The sequence below is a fragment of the Anticarsia gemmatalis genome, chromosome 27 (genome assembly GCF_050436995.1).
Source record: "Anticarsia gemmatalis isolate Benzon Research Colony breed Stoneville strain chromosome 27, ilAntGemm2 primary, whole genome shotgun sequence".
In the NCBI taxonomy this organism is placed as follows: domain Eukaryota; kingdom Metazoa; phylum Arthropoda; class Insecta; order Lepidoptera; family Erebidae; genus Anticarsia; species Anticarsia gemmatalis.
The window spans coordinates 5769783-5790074 of record NC_134771.1 but is presented as its reverse complement, the minus strand read 5'-3'; the positions used below and the strand labels follow the sequence as shown (position 1 = coordinate 5790074).

Below are 20292 nucleotides of genomic sequence, written 5' to 3'. Positions count from 1 at the left end.
ATATCAAAATCCGTAAAAATTATTTATTGTAAAAAAATAATAATAAATATACATTTAGCATTTATAAAGTCTTATTAATTACCTTAATTTAGGATTAATATTAATCTATTTATTATAATTACAATAAAAATAAGTATAAAAATAGCGCCTCTTTTTTTAAATATTTCTAACAAACAATTTTGTAGCCAAATTCAGACTTTGGTCATAATATAAAATAACACGATGATATTAAAATGATTCAAAATCATATATGTCATAATTTTGTTTGACATGTCAATAATTAAATGTGAAAATTATCTATTAAAATCATACCTTTTCTTACGCAATTTTTGACATTAAACATTTATCTTTCAGCGATTTTAATTTGATGTAAAAGTAGTGATGGCCGACTAACATAAGTTCTTGTCTGTAATACAAGTACAGTTCAATAGGACTGTCACAATTGAATGTGTTTTCCGAAACACAGAGGAACTGAATATGTATAAGGTGGTCACCCATTCGCAAAACAACATCAAACGTCGATCCGTGCATCTGTTGTTGCTTAGCCACGAGCTCCTCATTAATAATTAATTATATCATATTTCAGCAACGAAGTATAAGAAATAATAACTGTAGCAAAAAGATCTTAAAAACGTTCCTTTACACACACCTGACCACCGTGGTGGACTCAGGGTCTAACCCCTCCCTTATCCTAGAAGGGGATTTTCGCCCAACAGTGGGACAATAATAAACTAAAGTTATTATATTTTTTGTTAAATAATTTTCACATTTATTGTAAAAAAACACTTTTTTAACAATATACTTAAACCTAAATAACAAAATATGAATGTATTTGAATACAAATACAATATTTATTACTTGTTGTAATATCTGGAATGTATTGAGCACCGTTTCACATGATCCACACTAAACAATTTTAGACGACAAATAATTAATAAGGTAATTGAAATAACCTCATAACTTTTAAACTCTCGCGTTGCATGTTTAATGTATAATAGAATACGGGAATTAACGCGAACACACATTTTACCTTAAAATGCCTAACGTTTCGGCGCAGGTTGCACTCGCCGTGGTCGCAGGCTGACAGGCATTTTAAGGTAAAATGCATGTTCGCGTTAATTCCCGTATTCTATTATACATTGAAATAACCTCAATAATATTCAGAAACAAAGCAAATTCATTTAGTAGTAAAAAATATATTTAATTTTTTTTTTTCCTGCTTGTACGAATCTGAAATGGAATTAGGTTAAGCAGGAAAACTCAACATAGTTATATTAATTTCTGCATTATTTGTTTTGTGTTTTTTTTTTAAACTTTAATGTGGATCATTTTTGTAATGAATAATATTGTAAAATATAAAAATTACTGGCTATCTGAAACGGTATTGGCTTCGATTACCTGAAAATAAAGAATAAGCTATTATTATTTCGTTTGAAGCAGCAATAGACGGTACCATATGGTGTAGGTACAAAAGGGAAAAAATGGGCCATGGATAAAGAAAGAAAGTATAATATTTTTGAAAAAGAAGACTGTTAGCTTTAAAGCAATATGAGGACAGCAGATTATTTGGTCGTAATAAAAAACTTGTGTGTTTTCCGGAGCAAATCTATCCCTTCTATAAATTTTATCCAAATCGGTTGAGCAGTTTTGGAGTAGAATAAGGACAAAGACAATCGCATATCGTCCCCGTAGAGCGAAAAGTCATTAACTCGAAAAACCTTGTTTTGAGATATGGCTGTTCAAAGTTTTTAAAAATATAAAAATTCATAACTTACGATTGCAGTAACCTATCTCTACGTTTATAGTCTTAAATGAAGGAAATTATAACAAAGTTTATTTAATATAGACTACATTAAGAAAATATTGTCTGAATGCTTGGAAATATCAAAATATATAAAATTAGTTACTTTTATTTTTTAAATATGTAACATAATTTCGAGTTAGTTAATTTTTGATCAGAGTTAGTGATTTTTAACGCAGTATGAAATGCGTGTACCGATGTGAAAAATAACTAAATCCATTTAGTGATTTTACAATTGCTAATAATAATTTTAATATGCAGAGATAATTCAAGGGAAAAGTAATTAAGTCGTTTTAGGTATGTTTTAAGTATGGGTTAGATACAATCCTAAGAAATGAATATTAATTAACTAAAATTAGTTAATTTGCTCATTTGATTTTCAGCTCAAAAGGGTTGACCTGGTTAATTTTCACATTCTATAAAACAAAAACTATAATAGCTACAGGTATGTGGATTAGACAGAAAATTAGAGAAAAATATGGCGATTTCAATGGTGTCATAAAAAAAGAAATCATTAACTCGAGTTAATGACTTTTCGCTCTACGGGGACGATATATTAGGTCGGGGAAAAAGTCTTTTCGCATTATAGTATGTATGAACTTGTAATAAAATATCTTTGGCTTCAAGAATCACAAATGAGTACACGGTCCATTAGGTTTCTTTCAGTGAGCTCGTGAGGTACCCAAATATCGAGCTTTTTTTGTGTAGAGAAAAGATTTTATTACAAGTTCATACATACTATAATGCGAAAATACTTTTTCCCCGACCTAATATATCTTAAATCCGCTAGGCAATTCTGAAGTAGAATAAGAACAAAGACAGTCACATGGTCTATTTAATTATGGGTTACATACCCTCTTAATCTTCTTGCCATACATGGACCAGAAGGTGACCTTGACTTCCGTGGGCTTGCCGGTCCTGGCGTCGAAGATCCTGCAGCTGTCGAAGGGTGGGCAGTAGAGGTGCAGGGAGACGGCTCCGTCCACGTGCGAGGGGTTCTCTACCCGGTGGAGGCCGAGGGCATCTGGGAATTGGAGAAGACATTATAAGAAAATGTAAAAAAAACTATTTTTCAGCGAGTTTTTTTAAAAATATTACATGGTTATTTCAAATATTTTACATTAGGCAACAAAATAAATGACATTTTGAATTGGAAAACTTATTTTATGAGAGCAACTAGTTGTTCCGAAATGGTAAAATTTATTTTAGGACTATTTCAAATTAGGCGTACAGTTTTCATAATAAATAAATGATATTATGAATCTGAACTCAAATTTAAAGTTTAGTTCGATACAATAAAGAATGAAAATAATTATTGAAGCGCCTTTAATCATTTCGATACTTTTTTTGATGAATTGCAACCTTTAAAAAAGTAGGCGTCTGCCTTTTTTAATGATCAAGTTTCTTTCTTACACACTTGTCACATTAGTTATAATAAGAGACGAAACGAATAGGCAATATACAAAGTTTCAACAATTCTACATTTACCTACCCTACCTGGGAATTGAACCCAGCACTAATGTTTAAAGCAATCATTTGATCTCTGACCAAACAAGTACATAATAATTTTAATCTATACTAACCATTAATATAACAAACATCATTCAGCTCCATCCGTGACCTTCCTCTGACCTTCATATCCTTAATATCATATCCCTCATCCTCACTATGGCACTCCTCCCCGCAGCACTCATTCTGACAGCTGTCACTTTCAATCTGACAGCTGTCACTTTGACACTTGTCACCACAGCTGTCACTCTGACAGTTGACATTTTGTTTAGAAACCTTATCAAGCATGGCGTCCTGGCTTTCGGAACAGCATTTTCTTCGCGATTTGTTGTTATTTTTGAGTACTTTCATAACTTCTGGTTGCACGTTGTCTGGCCATTCGTATCTGGAAATTAGAGATTGGTTTATTAATACTAGTAATGAGAAAGAGTTTTTCATCTTCCTAAAAACTTCTTCAGTTGATACCCTATCAAATAATGTGCAAATAATCGCACCACAAATCTTTGAGACTATAAAAAAAGCAACAGCAAAATTTTAAATTTCAGAAGAATCGTGGCTAATTAGCAATAGAGGTTAAGCTACGCTTGCCGAGGTTATTTTATGACTGGGTGACCATAAAAAATACCGAATTCTTTCTAAGATCTTTAGCGATCGTTACCAGTAGTCAGAAGCTTGAAAGTCTGACATCCAGCCTTATCGAGGGGTATAAGTCTTATAGCCTAGGTAACTTGGGTGTGGAGGTCCGATTGGCAGTCGCTCCATGTAAAATACAGGTATTCAGATCCGGTGAGACTAGAAGCAGACCCCAACATAGTTGTAAGAAAGGCTAAGCTTGAAGTTTAAAAGTTAATATCTGACGCAAGCCAAGCGAGGTGTTTAAACCAGTCACCTATTGACAAACACGACAATAACTAGTTATAATATTTATCAATGAGTTCGTATGCAGTTATCTCCTGACCCGTGACAGTGTCATCTTGTGAACGGCCACACATACAGCGTTCTCGAAAATACGGGAACGTTGCAACAGTTTTGATGCAATCGTAGACAATTTTACATTTTGTTTTTACAACTCCCGTATGAAAAATTGCTCTCGTGTCGTGAGGACTTTTACAAATAAACAAACAACGAACACAAAGTACAAACAGACCCGAAGCGATTTTTTGTGGATCGCACAAATAATTGTTCCGTGTGGGAATCGAACCCACGACCTCCCGATGCAATGGTAGCGGCTTGACGATCTAAACCGGAGGCAGTTTATCTTACTTAATAATATCAAAATAATAATAACGTCACAATACCGTTTGTTTATTATTTATTATTGCGTGTAATAATCTATACTAATATTATAAAGCTGAAGAGTTTGTTTGTTTGTTTGATTGTTTGTTTGTTTGTTTGTTTGAACGCGCTAATCTCAGGAACTACAAGTCCGATTTTAAAAATTCTTTCAGTGTTAGATAGCCCATTTATCGAGGAAGGCTATAGGCTATATATCATCACGCTACAACCAATAGGAGCAAAGTAACAGTAAAAAAAGTAACAAAAACGGGGAAAATTATGACGCATTCTCTCTTATGTGACGCAAGCGAATTTGCGCGGGTCGGCTAGTTATTAATAATACGTTATTCAATTACATCATGAAGTTGTTATCATATTTGTGTGACCTGTTTTAAGAATAAAATGACGTATTTACATTATTTTGTTTATGTACGTCAAAATTGAATATTATTTTTATTAATTGATAGCCAAATGGTCAGAGCATGCACCTCCCACGCAAGTGGTCGACAGTGCAATCTTGAGGCAATACACCAATGACTTTTCTAAATCATGTGTGTGTACTAATATTAGATTAGGAAAAAGTCTTGGCATTATAGTATGTATGAACTTGTAACAAAATCTCTTTGGCTTCAAGAATCACAAATGAGTACACGGTTCATTAGGTTTCTTTCAGTGAGCTCGTGAGGTACCCAAATATCGAGCTTTTCTGTGTAGAGTAAAGATTTTATTACAAGTTCATACAAACTATGATGCGAAAAGACTTTTCCCCGACCTAATATGTTATCTAAACATTATTTCATACAGACGTAAAATATTATCTAAATCATAATCGTTACACGCGTCGCTTAATCAAAATATTGGCAAAAAAATATTGTTTTGGCAACTGAATATTATTTTAATAAAAACAAACATACACGTCAATTTATCAGAAAGTTTATTAAAACATAATTATTTATTTAAGATAAATATTATTAATTAAATAACGCCAATTAACGTCATAAAAAGTGTCAAAATTTAAAAACATACAAAAAATTGATTTATAACTTTTGACCTTTCTCTTGAGGCGCCCGTAGCCAGTTGCGCTCACCGGTCGGTAAACTATCTGTGGGTTAAGCAAACCTTGGCGCGGTCATTCCATAGATGGGTGACCGCATAGCGATATTGGAACAGGGCGTCTTCGTGCTTCGGAGGGCACGTAAAAAGTCGGTCCCGGTTGTTGTCAATTAAGATAACAGTCGTTAAGCCACGTCAAAGGCCTTGGGGCGGATTGAACAACTTTGACACCAGGTTGACCACTAACCAAATGACAAGAAGAAGACCTTTCTCTTAAAATAATTAACTTCATTTACATAGTAACATACATAATATCACGCCTGTTATACCTGAAGGTGTAGGCAAAAGTCTAAGTCCAAATTCACCCGTGTCTCGTCATAAACGCTTGAAAAATATTCTAATAAAAATTGTTAAACTCAATAGTACATCTCCCGGCCAGGGAACTGAATCTGAGACGTCGTGATCAGCAGTCGCGTACACTACCACTCGGACAAAAGACAGTAATGTAATTATTTCATTTCTTCTTCTTTTAAGACAACTCCCGTACTAAGAATGGTTCTTGTGTCGTGGGCACTTTTACAAACATACAAACAACGGACACAATTTACAACCAGAATCGAAACAACAACTATTTATGGATTGTACATATAATTGTTCCGAGTGGAAATCGAACCCACGACCTCTCGACGCATTGGTAGTAGTGGCGTTGGCGACTTTAACCACTGCGCCACGGAGGCAGGCCATAGATAGTAAAGCATACATACATAAATGTATATTATGTATGTTCATAAAGCGGGCCGAAGTAACGTGTATACTAATTTCATGGGTCAAATAACAAAAAGTGGGTTTATCTACGTTTAATATCAACGTCATATTATTATTTTAATAATACTAACCTACGTAATTATTATCAATTTATATAATATAATATTTATTATTTATTTTATTATGAATATCAATTAAATAACAGTTTAAATACGTCATAAGATAATCTTATCATTTTGACATTATTTTGTTCCAAAGATATTTGGACTTTTTGAATTTTAGGTAAGTCTTTGTTATCAATTATTATATTTTGGCTTTTTCAACTATCTCTATGCTTAATTTCATCAAAAGCTGTTTATCGGTTAACCCACGAAAGGGGTAACAGACGGATAAACTTTAATATTTGCTATATAGTAGGGATCTGAAACTAGAACCGTTATAAACTTGGAGATGAAAATTTTGAGGCAAATAATATTGATTCTAAATGATGAAATTAGGTTCACAATTAAATCAAGTTTATCTTTAGACCAAAACATTGATAGTGTATTGAAAACATATTAAATTATTAGGTATTCCAAACAGTTATATCTTAATAACTAGCTAACCCGCGCAATTTCGCTTGCGTCACATAAGAGCGAATGGGTCAAAATTTTCCCCGTTTTTGTAACATTTTTTATTGGTACTCTGCTATATTGGTTGTATCGTGATGATATATAGCCTATAGCCTTCCTCGATAAATGGGCTATCTAACACTGAAATAATTTTTCAAATCAGTAGTTCCTGAGATTAGCGCGTTCAAACAAACAAACTCTTCAGCTTTATAATATTAGTATAGATAGGTATATGACCCTCACCTGACTTCATCCAGGTTCCCGCTCAGCAGTTTCATGAAGCAGTGTGAGTCGGCGTGGTCGTGGATGGCTGACGCGTGCCCTGGTCCCCAGCACAGGATCATGATGTTGAAGGCGCCGTTACCTGCGTCCACCAGGTTACGTGTGTACCTGCAATTAACAAACGTTTAGATTATAAATAGGATGAAAACTTAAATGTCAACTGTCTCCGCAGCGTGGTAGCTTGTGTATCCAGCAGCTGAACCCGAGGTACCCAGATTGGGTCGGATAAAGTGTTATAGACGATATATTTTTAATAGTATCGGCGTAAAAGATTTTCCAGTATAGTGAGTATACTTTGAGTTAATTTGGGTTGTAAACTACCTGCACACTAAATTTGAAAAACATCATTATCTTAAGCATTTGTAGTAAATATTAGTACAAAATTACGGAGACTGCTTAGAGTTAGGCACAGATCACAGCGATGTCTTGCAAAAAGGTGAGGTGCGTAGTACTCGTAACCGTACTTCGTATGTGAATGAGATAAGAGAAGTTCGTAAGGATCGTATCAAATGGCGTTCTCTGGTCTTTGCCTAACCCTATGGGAAAAAGGAGTGATTTTATGTACGTATTTACAAATATACATAATAATACATATAGGGTAAGGATGCCTATTATGAGATAGGCGCCAAATATGAGATAGCTAGGTATTGGCCAAACTATGCATGTCAGCCATTTCGCGCTAGTGTCACGCGAATCAACATAGCAACAAAAACAGGGGATCCATTTCGTTAAACTGTTGTTTTCCCTAATATGAGATATGCTGGGGTTCCTAAAATGGGATACACAAAAATAACTATTTTAATGTGTTGTACTGAGATTAATATTGTTAGGCATAAACCGTAATAGCTGGAAAGCAGAAATTATCACAAATTATGTATTTCCGTTGCTGCTATAACAACAAATACTAAAAATTTAAAAAGTAAAATATTAAGGGGGTCCCCATACAATAAACGTGTTTTTTTCGTATTTTTTGCTCAATATTAATTTTCTATTACAGATGATGGTACGGAATTCTTTGTGCGCAAGTCCTACTCGCACTTGGCCGGTATTTCTTATGTTTTACTCCTAAAATTTAAAGACCTTAATATTGGATACTATCTTATATTAAGAACCCCTCATATCTCATAATAGGAGACCCTTTGCCGTGGACTTCTTTTCTGTCATTTTTCACTTTTGACAACCCAGCCAGAAAAATATTTTATTTAGCACTAAATAGCTATTACACATTTAAAGTACATTAGATTTCCTATCTAAAACTATATCTTTGTAAGCTGCAAATCAAACAGTTTTATTTTTATAAACAAAAATAAAAATGGTATCTCATAATAGGCATCCTTACCCTATACATACATAGGCAGGAATGTATAATAATAGGTACAAAGATGTTCGTTCCCGTGACCCGATATATTTCTTACTGACAACTTCCGCGTAGATAGTGAGAGCTATTATTTGTAATATGATTGTATTCCACACTTATTTACGTCTTTCATTTTGATAATAACAATTGCATATTCAAAAGTGGTAAATTTCCTGTATGACAAGATGTATGGATGTGAATGAAGCATGGGACGTTTGTAAGGATTGTACCATGGGAAGAAGGCATGATTTCATGTTCTTATATGTATATGTATGAAAAGCTAAGACTGTGATGCGTCGGTAGAGAAAACACACAGAAGTTTCGGCTTCGATTTCTGCGTTGGACCAAAACGAATTTCAGGTTTTTTCTGTCAAGAAATTCTCAGGGATTGCACGAAGTTCTGAAATTGAGGTTGCAAAGCATATAAAGCGAGACCTCTGACCTGACCTTCAGTCGCATCTACCGTCCCAGAGGACTGTGAGGGTAACAAATCAACATCAACCTATGCTGCTTGCGTTATGTTTGTGCTCGATGTTGTTTTAAACAGAGCGCAGCGCAGCGCAGTACAGCATAGTTTGTTTGTATCTTCATTAAAATATTACACGAGCGAGTTGACCAAACATAAAACAGCGCAGCATAGCTCGATGTTGATTTGTCACCCTAAGGGTGATGTAATAGAGTGTGTACCTGTGTATAATACACACGAAATTATAAACTAACTTGTGAATATATAGTATAAACCACAGTTTCTATAAGGCTGCCCCTAAGCAGTCATTGATATTGTGCATTGTGCTATATTGTGCAATATTAGTGCCCGATTAAAGGCGCCCTTAGTGTGACTGGCTATGCACTATCATTGTTCTGCAAAGGATGTATGTGAATTGACTACATTTCTTAAGACAATGTACAATACGTTTATTAAATATTTAGTTTCGTTACTCCCAAGACTTTTTATACAATGATACTGTTTACTAATAACACCCTCATTTGTAGCACGTACTACTAACCGTTATTTGGCTATGGTCAGCATCATTGAGGCGGCCGTGGCTAGTTGCGCTCACCGGTCGGTAAACGATTTGTGGGTAGAGCAAACCTTGGCGCGGTCATTCCATAGATGGGTGTCCGCATAGTGGTATTTGAACAGGTCGTCTCCGTGCTTCGGAGGGCACGTAAAAAGTCGGTCCCGGTTGTTGTCAATTAAGATAACAGTCGTTAAGCCAAGTCAAAAGCCTTCGGGTGGCTTGAACAACTTTGACACTAGGTTGACCACTAACCATACGACAACAAGAAGAAGTATCATTGAAACCGGTCAGTGGTGGAGTTTGTTTATTGTGTCCAATAGCGCGATTCTTTACAGTTGGTATACTATCGAGTACCAATTTTGACATTTAAAATGCACTACAAATAAAATCCCTTGTGTACAATACACAGGTACTTAGGCTCTCTATTGCATCACTCTTAAAGCCTGATCAAAACTTTAGAAACGTTCGGCAAGAAGTCAGACACAGGACTGACGGCTTTACGCTGAAACCAGACATTGCAGGACTTAGTTCGTAATGTCTTGAACACTGTATAATAGTACATTAATTCTCTATTACATCACTCTTATAGTCTGATAGGACAACAGAAACGACAGCGAGAGGTCACACACATGATTGATACCTTTACCTATGTGCTCTCCGAGACACAGAGATCTATAGTGTCAACGTCTTAAGTTTATGCAATTTCTGGATAATTCGGGATAAATTTTTGGGCTCGGCTCAGGAATTTAACTTTACATGACCATAATCAATACATATAAAAGTCTTCCATTACTGAGTGACTGATTGATGGATAACGCACAGCCTTAACTACTGAGCGTAGAAACTAGAAATTTGGTATGAAGATTCTCTAGGAAGTGTAGGGGAGCACAAAAAGAGGAATTTTGGAAAATCCGCTCCGAAGGGGTAAAATTCCACGCAAGCGAAGCCGCGGGACGAAAGCTGCGAAAGCTTTATAAAACATTTTATCAGTCTGCATAAAACATTTAACTCTCAATTTTATCATACAGATAGGTGTTCGTATGTGGCTACTGATAATAATCACTAAGTGCATCCGTCGATTACGACACGATAAAAACATTATTACGATTATATCACATTCTTCTGAAAGATTTTCTTTTTATACATAAATAAAAAATTTCTTCATATTTATCCTCAATTGGGGGTCTCTGCCTACCTCTATAAAAAAGCCGTGATTTAATGTATGTATGTATTGACGGTCTCAGCCGCGCAGTGGTTAAGGTGGTCGCAATGCCACTACCTTTGTGTTGGCAAGTCGTGGGTCTGGAACACAGAACGAATATTTGTGCGAGCCACAAATAGTTGTTTCGAATCCGGTTGTACTTTGTGTCGGTCGTTTGTATGATTGTAAAAGTCCCCGCGACACAAGAGCAATACTTAGTGCGGGAGTTGTTTTCAAAGAAACTAAGACGCTCTAAAGATATGAATCATTATTTTCACTAGTTAACCATGACGAACTCCAATCATTCTTTCTGATCGAGCAAAATTGGTCAAGCCCGGAGCTGATTTATATTCTTAAAATGATTTCTACAAAAGAAACTATTTTTATAAGGTAACGTAATTTGATTCCTGCAAATTAATTATGTATAATACCTTAAAGTGACATACAGATATTTATAATTGATGATAAGGTATTACCTAATATATCCTAGGGGTGGCTTCATAACAAAAAGCCTAATTAAAAATGACCTAACCTTAAATTCCGTGCAGTCGAGCAAACGAAATAAATATATTTAGTAAACACGCGATAATTTTCTTGTAGGTAACTTGGTCAAGGTATTTCATTATGTGTTAACAATCTAGTCATATTGCTACTAGTTTACTAATTCCGAGGTTTATAGCTAGAAAAACACTATACTATTTCTTGAAAATCTTTTGAGATATTCCTTGGGGAAATATATTATACTATTATGTTTAACACGACAAGAAAGCCATAATATTTCTAAGAAATTATTTTTTTCTCAGTCACGGAAACGCAGACAAAGTAACGGGGAAAGTCTAGTAGTTCCGTTTACAGTTAAACGACTGAACTTATTTAGATATTTTGAAATTATGAAACTTTTCTCAATATCTGGAAAAAAAGGCAATGGAAACTTTATGATGCGTTAGCTTTTTTACTTATAAAGATTAAGGTGGAATTTGAGGTAAAGATAGCTTTATATCTAAGAATGCACATAGCTAAGAAAACTCTATATCCTTCTTACAAAAAACATGGGTTTAAATAACTTACCTAAACCGATCAAACTTGGCATATTTCGACCAATCCTTAGGATTCGATTTATATCCAGCCATCAATTTCTGAACCTCCTGTACATTGACATAGTCCCTAGAGAACACCCTGTGTAACTCCTCTATCAGCCTCTCCAAGCCCGTTATCTCTCTGCAAACAAAAGTTTTATCCATTATTGCTTAGCAAATTTGTAGTTGTGATGTTGAGTGGTTAAGACAATATTATGACATAATGCTATTTATAACAATAAAAATTGATATTTATTGTAATTATTACATATATAACATCAGGCCTTCTTCCCATAGAGGTAGGCAGAGACCAGAGAACGTCACTTGAAAGCATCGAAGCATACCTCTCTCAATCCTAGTCACTACATCTTCTTTCAAATCACAACGAATTATTCAAAATCAAATCATTTATTGATTTAGGTCAAATATTGAGACTTATGATAGTCGTTACAATTACTGAATCTACCACTAGCTCGGAAAGGGGGTAGAGCCTTATGAGAAGAGCAACAAACTCACGGCCACTCTTTTCAATCGCCAACATATAAACATATAAACAACATTGTAAAACTTTTTTACAATGTTGTTGATACAATAATTGATCATGCGAGGAGCTGCCAACAATCAGCGATATAGGCTAAACGTGAATTAAGGAAAATATTATGTTATGCCAGAGATAAATTTTAATTTTTAGATCAGTCGGGTGGTCTCCCTTCCGCTGGTAAAGGATTATCCATTAATTACGTCAACCTAGTGTCAATGTTGTTCAAGCCGCCCGAGAGGCCTTTGACATGGCCTAACGACTGTTATCTTAGTAGACAACAGCCGGGATCGACTTTTTACGTGCCCTCCGAAGCACGGAGACGCTCAGTTCAAATACCACTATGCGGTCACCCATCTATGGGATAACCGCGCCAACGGTTGCTTAACTCACAGATAGTTTACCGACCGTAGAGCGCAACTGGCCATGGGCGTCTCAAAATTTTACTGATGATTGGCGTTTTTTGCCTTCCTACAAGTTCCTACTGTCTTCTGAAAAAAACGAGTATTAACGTTTGTACTTACACGTCAATTTTCAATGGTTTCTCAATAGGTAATACTTCCATGTCGGTGCACTGAGACACCTTCACTTTGCAGTTCGCGTTGTCCACGTCCATCGTTAACTGTAACAAGAAAACGTACTTTAAATAAACCGTTATTTAAAATTTGTGAACAGTATAACAAGAGAAGAGGCAACACCTTGGTTTGGTTTAATGGGTAGGCCTAGCCCTTCTGGTTAGGAGAGCCCCACATACACCTACGCTCCCCCGGGCGTAAGGGACGCAATTTCATACACTCCCCAAGTTAAAAAAAAAAAGATTTTGATAAAATTAACGCAAGAATGTCTCTAGCCTGGACTATCACTTACATATCATTTATTTAACATTCTATTAACTTATAGCTTTCGCCCGCGGCTTTCCCAAAAATCATCCCTTACCCCCGGTTTCTGAGTACATTTATCGGTAGTTTATTCAATAGTGTCAAAACTTACATAAAAAAACGCTATTGAATAGATAAACTACCGTCAAATTTACTCAGAAACCGGTGGTTAGTAACGGAAGAGTTTTCTGTATGTATATTTTTCACATGAACGAAACAGCGGGCAAATCCTAGTACATTGATATAATCATCTAAAAACATGTTATTCTGCATTAAAAGGTACTATCGCACAAACCGTTGGCATCAATGTGTGCAACAGCAAATTGCATAAGTGCAGGTGGCTGGCCTATAGGAATGTAACAGGTTGTGTTACCGGCCGAGGCACAAAACGGGTTAGTGGCCAGATGACTAGGTAATTATTTTACGTACTTGCTTTCAAAAAGGCTTTTATAGCCGGTAGATCTGTGGGTTAAGTAGCTTTAGCGCGGACATTAAATAGATGGGTGACCGTATAATGGTGTCTGAAATGAGCATCTCCATACTTCGGAGGGCCGTAAGAATTTAAAAAGTTGGTCCCGGTTGTTGTCTAATAAGATAACAGTCGTTTAGCCATATCAAAGGATTTTCTGGCAGCTTGAACAACTTTGACAATAGGTTGACTACTAAATAAGAAATGCTACAAATATTGAAATCCTCTTTTCTTTTAAATTGAAGATCTGCCGATTATGAGGTCTAGGTTCGATTTCTGAACCAGTCAAAGTGCGTCGTCGCAATTTTTTTTTTCAGATTTTAGTAGTATTTGAACTGAGCGTCTCCGTGCTTCGCAGGGCACATAAAAAGTCGGTCCCGGTTGTTGTCAATTAAGATAATGGTCGTTAAGCCATGTCAAAGGTCTTTCGGGCGGCTTGAAAAACTTTAACACTAGGTTGGCCACTAACCATACGATAGATAGATAGCGAAATTTTAGTGTATCACATCTCTGCCTTCACCTTTGAGTATAAGAGTCGTGATATTATATACTTCTGCCTACCTCAATAGAAACTAAATTGTGTTGAACATTTCAATGTAAAATCTTAAATGCAGTCAGATTCCGGTTTCTTGAATATTATACGTTTTATCGTAAACGTCAACAATACCGGTTTTTCTACCTGACGGCTACATAAATGTATGTTATTTATTTGCAGTACATAGCTCTTCCTGTCTTTAAATCCTTGAGTTAACGTAGAAGGGAATGGATTTCTTTGTTTGTTGACAGAATGTGGAAGCTAAGATGTTTGTTTGTCCTTTACTCAGAAACTACTGAAGGGAATTTGATGATATTTTGCATATTGACAGTTGTTAACCTGGATTAAGATATATGATGCTTTTAACTCCGGTAAATATTTTCACACGGGCAGAATCTACATAATTCATAATACGCGAAAATTGAACCGAGCTGTTGCTCGAAGAGAGCTGAATAACTATTATTTGACATTAATAAGCTTTCTTTTGTAAATTGATGTATGTTTGTGCCACTATTTAAATAAATAGTCAGACAGGTAGATCACTATGTCAGACATATGTAGACACTCACCTTTGAGTTACATATATTTAGACTACCTGGCCTAGCAAACGTTGTTTTGCCATATAAATAAAAAAAAACTGCACTAATCTTACTAAAAATAATCTACAATATGAGACAAAAATCTTGCAACGCGAAATTCCAAAATCAATCTATCTGTTCGTAAAAATATCATGAATATCAACGCAGCAGTTTTCGAGTTTTATCACAAAATAGACAGACTTTGTATAGTGATACCACGTTGGGCGACAATACCACGAGTCGCGAGTGTGCTACTATCAGATAATATATTATTATATTATATACTTATCATATGGTCTATGACCTTAACAATGAACCCATTATTATTCCACGTCCACGGGTCTCGTCTCAACACGAGATTGATCTCAAAATTTAATAACAAAATTTAAATAAATTTAACTATTTCTGTCCCACTGCGGGGTAAAAATCTTCTCCCGAAATGAGGGAGGGTTTAGGCCTAGAATCCACCACGCAAGAGCGGGTTGGAGACTTTGCATACCTTCAACAACTGTTCTAAACAACTCTCAGACATGCAAGGTTGCATCGCGATGTTTTCCTTCACCGTTAGAACAAGTGATCATTATTTCTAATACACACATAATTTCAAAAAGTCATTAATGTGTTGCCTCGGATACGAACCTTCGACTACTTAAGTGGGAGATGGATGCTTAAACCACTCGGCTATCATTACTCTTATATTGATAAAAAAAATGATAGGTTTTTTAAAGGTACAAGAGTTTGTTGCCAGTGTGTTAAGAAAAGTCCCAGCGCAAAAAGTATCATTGATTAACTATTGACTTATCCAGGTTATAATCCATCTGTTTACCAAATTTCATCAAAATCCGTTCAATATTTTTTTCGTAAAAGAGGAACAAACATCAATTCTCACAATCTTTCGCATTTATAATATTAGTAGGATGTGGAATTACTTAGTCTACCTCGCGCGATGGGAACAAGTCATGACTTTATGTATGTATGTACTAGCTGACCCGCGCAACTTCGCTTGCGTCACATAAGAGAATCATAATTTTCCCCGTTTTTGTAACATTTTTCACTGGTACTCTGCTGCTATTGGTCGTCGCGTGATGATATATAGCCTATAGCCTTCCTCAATAAATGGGCTATCTAACATTGAATTTTTTTTTCAAATCGGACCAGTACTTCCCGAGATTAGCGCGTTCAAACAAACAAACTCTTCAGCTTTATAATATTAGTATAGATTTATAATATTAGTATAGATGTAAAATATTTATCCGACCGCCATTGCACGCAGGACGCAATTCTCAGTAATATTAACTTGAACTGTCGTTATTGCATCAGTAATGCATACAATCATTACGTGTACAGCTTTTTGTGATCTATAATGATATGTGATTTTGTTTGTGGTTACATACATACTATTGCGATATTTTCATATAAATAGGGATAGACTTTTTGGTAAAGACCAAAGAACATCACTTGTAACGATCCTTAAAAACTTCACTTGCGTCTTTCAATTAAATACATCTCATGCAAGAAATATGTTTGTTAGTGGTTATTATATATTAATCTATAATTACCCCAATATAATCTATGCACATGTCTATATGTATGTCAGTCTGTATAATTATCTTTAATGGCAAGAATAAGTTTTGTTATGCTTTCATAACTAAACTGCCAAACCGTTTTTTTAATATAGCATAGAGATAGTTAAAGTCCCTAGTCAAACAAAGCTGTAGTAGGCTCTAAAATCAACCCCTTATGTGGATAACATAGGGGATGAAACTGATAACACATTACAGATTCAAGTGAGTCAACGAGTATTTTTTAGAGTTTAGACTTTAATAATTTCATCCGCGTTTATCTATACTAATATTATAAAGCTAAAGAGTTTATTTGTTTGAACGCGCTAATTTCAGAATCTACTGGTCCGATTTGAAAATTCTTTCAGTGTTAGATAGCCTATTTATCGACAAAAGCTATAGGTTATATAACATCACACTAGAGCTATTAGGAGCGGAGTAGCAACGAAAAATGTTCCAAAATCGGGGAAAATTATGACCCGTTCTCTCTTATGTGACGCAAGTAAAGTTGCGTGGGTCAGCTAGTTAGGAATATTTTTACTTGTTTAATAGAGTAGAGTGTTCTTCCCCGGGATTATAATTTATCACATTATCTAACAGATAATTTGAATAAGCAGCCAAAATTTCTAGTCCATATCTACAGCACAATAATCGTTACTATTGCTACTAATATGATAAAGAAGGATAACTTTGAGTGTTTAGAAACTCTAATTGTTACTTTTGAAGAAAATAAAGACCTGGGCCTATGAAGGTTGGCGGAACATCATGAATTTATTATCTTCGTAATCTATACTAATATTGTAAAGCTGAATAGTTTGTTTGTTTGTTTGTTTGTTTGAACGCGCTAATCTCAGGAACTACGGGTCCGATTTGAAAAAATCTTTCAGTGTTAGATAGCCCATTTATCGAGGAAGGTTATAGGCTATATATCATCACGCTACGACCAATAGGAGCAGAGCAGCAGTAAAAAATGTTACAAAAACGGGGAAAATTTTGACCCATTCTCTCTTATGTGACGCAAGCGAAGTTGCGCGGGTCAGCTAGTCTTTTATAACGTGCAACAATAAGGTTCAAATGTAATATTTAGGTAATAAAAATTTAAATAGAAGGTAACTAAATATCGGTAATAATCTCGCCCCCTATTACATAAGACTAACATTGTTAATGGCGAAACATCACCCACATTTCGTTACCCGGAGTTTGGTAACGTGCCGAGTATATGGCAATAGGCTCGCCCCCTATTACATGGGACTGACATGATTAATGGCGAAACGTAGTGTATTTCATACTCTGCCTACGCCTTCAGTATAACAGGCGTGATATTACGTATGTATGTTATTAATAACTGAAAAATATCCAGTTGCTAAGAGAAGTTTGATAAGAAAATAATAAATTATTATTTTATCAAAATAGTCGATGTTCGTCTGAAAGTCAATGTCCAAACAAATAACAATACGTTACTTTTGCACCGACTTCCACCGACTAATCCCCGGTTTCTGAGGTACATTTAACGGCAGTTTATCTATTCAATAGCGTCAAAACACATACAAAAAAGCGCTATTGAATAGATAAGCTACCGCTAAATGTACTCAGAAACCGGGAGTTAAAGACTTTCCTATGTGCTAATATGGTGTGCCGAATTTTGAAAAAAACCCGATAAGCAGTTTTTGCATTGTAAAGATACAAAGGTGTATTATACGTCTATATATCAAAATCTGGTTAAATATAAGGTCGGGGAAAAAACAATCCAATACTTATTCAAAGGTTATACAACTAACCATGATACAATATTAAAATAGCAAATTCACTATTACGTACAAATTTTTAATAATCTGCACATAAACGTAATTCATTCAATAAAATAAAAAGGATTAATTTAATCTTATGATTCACGGATTGCACGCTAGGGGGCGTGGCAGGGATCTAATAAAATAAGGCTTATCTTTAATACTAGCTTCTACCCGCGACCTCGTCCGCCAGCAAAATTTGGGAATGCGTCCTTTTCCCGGGGTAAAAAGTAGCCTATGTCCTTTCTCGGGTGTCAAAATATCTCCATACCGAATTTCATGAAAATTGGTTCAGTAGTTTAGGCGCGATTGAGTAACAGACAGACAGACAGACAGAGTTACTTTCGCATTTATAATATTATATGGATTAGTAGGTAGAAGTTAACGTAATTCATTCAATAAAATAAAAAGGATTAATTTAATCTTATGATTCACGGATGGCACGCTAGGGGGCGCGGCAGGCAGCTAATAAAAGATAAGACTTATCTTTAATATGTAATAGTCGTAAATAACTGTCATGGGATTAAGTACCCAACCCGCACTTGGCCAACGTGGTGGACTCAAGGTACACCTCTCCCTTATTCCGGAAGAATTGAGAACCCCTCCTTTTTTAATAAAGTCGACTATTTATACTAATATTATAAATCTATAGAGTTTGTTTGCTTGAACGCGTTAATCTTAGGAACACTGGTTCGAATTGAAAAAATCTTTTTGTGGTGAATAGACCATTTATCGAGGAAGGCTTTAGGCTATATAACATCACGCTACAGCCATCAAGAGCGGAGTAGCAACGAGAAATGTTACAAAAACGGGGAAAATTATGAGCCATTCTCTCTTATGTGACGCAAGCGAAGTTGCGCGGGTCAACTAGTAATAAGATAAACATAACCCATCACTGTCCTACTCCTGGGCAAGAGTCTTCTCCGGGTATAAGTGCAAGATTAGGCCTTGATCCACCACGATAGATAGCTGGTGAGAGACTCTAAATCCCTTCAAGAACTGTTTTAAAACTCTCAAGGATGTAAAGTTTCATCACGATGTTTTTCTTACAAATTGATAAGAGAAATAAAATGCAGACTTTACCGTTAAAATTACGGATTTTATTGTTCCTTTTACTAACAAAGAATTGACTTACCTTTTCTTAAGTTATTGATGTAAAGTTTCTAATACTTTTAAGTCGTTAAAGTACCTATTTTCTACAAAGAAAGCTTTTTATAAGCTTTTGTTTAAGTCACAAATATTTTTTTGATAAATAGACGATGGCCAGAGAGGGTATTTCTTCTTTTTTCTAATGTCTGCTTAAAACAATTATTGCAATTTGCACCCTTAATATTTGATTAAATAAATTTTATCTTTGGTCAAAATCTACAAAAAAGTAGGTAGAATTAAAATAATATGTACCAAACAAACCTTATTGTTAAAACAAAAAGTTTAAAAAAGCTAACACGATCTCTTAAACAATTAATAATTATAATCAATTGATTTCTATATCGACCTTTTCTATAATTACTATCCCACTTTAAGGCTTTTGTCCCATATAAATATAAAAAAACAGTCAAAAATCAAAAAGATTAATTTAAAAAATTAAATAAATACATTCAAAACTACAAACCTTATCTCCACAATCCAAAAACTCGTAATCACAAAACACTTTTAATAACACAAAGAATTTCTTAACTCTCGAAAGTTCTTTTACTTTTATTTAGAAAGTCTTTGTTAACGTCCGTACGGCAAGATGCTCGGAGTTGCAATGCTGAAGAACAACACGCAACTAGTTTTTTATTTGCCGCGAAAGTGTCTGTTAGTGTGTGTGCACACGAACGAAACAAGAATATTGTGAGCAAGAATGTTTCTTGCTAGTAGACACTATTTGTTGTAAAATGTTACATAATAATTAAGACAATGTTATATATAATTAAGATTTTAACGGTAAGTAAGGTAGCTCATGGATAAGTGTTAGATAACCTATCCAATAGATAGTGAGAAGCCATGT

General features: G+C 35.0%; 1 protein-coding gene across 1 annotated transcript; it reads right to left on the bottom strand.

The window, feature by feature from the left end:
* Positions 1-9: 9 nt before the first annotated feature.
* LOC142984680 (cysteine dioxygenase type 1) lies at positions 10-20049 on the bottom strand. Its single transcript, XM_076132439.1, has 7 exons — positions 19912-20049; positions 13015-13112; positions 11945-12094; positions 7258-7404; positions 3385-3695; positions 2656-2825; positions 10-1398 (listed from the first exon to the last, which is right to left on the bottom strand). Exons 2-7 carry the CDS (start codon positions 13104-13106, stop codon positions 1363-1365), a joined length of 906 nt encoding a protein of 301 aa, XP_075988554.1. The 5' UTR covers positions 13107-13112; positions 19912-20049; the 3' UTR covers positions 10-1362.
* Positions 20050-20292: the final 243 nt, after the last annotated feature.

Excerpts from the sequence above, each read along its gene's own strand:
- LOC142984680 (XM_076132439.1), bottom strand. The coding sequence starts at position 13,106 with ATGGACGTGGACAACGCGAACTGCAAAGTGAAGGTGTCTCAGTGCACC. Across the intron at positions 7,405-11,944 it reads GCCAAGTTTGATCGGTTTAG|GTACACACGTAACCTGGTGG; the intron begins GTAAGTTATTTA and ends TGTTAATTGCAG. Across the intron at positions 3,696-7,257 it reads GGGAACCTGGATGAAGTCAG|ATACGAATGGCCAGACAACG; the intron begins GTGAGGGTCATA and ends TCTAATTTCCAG.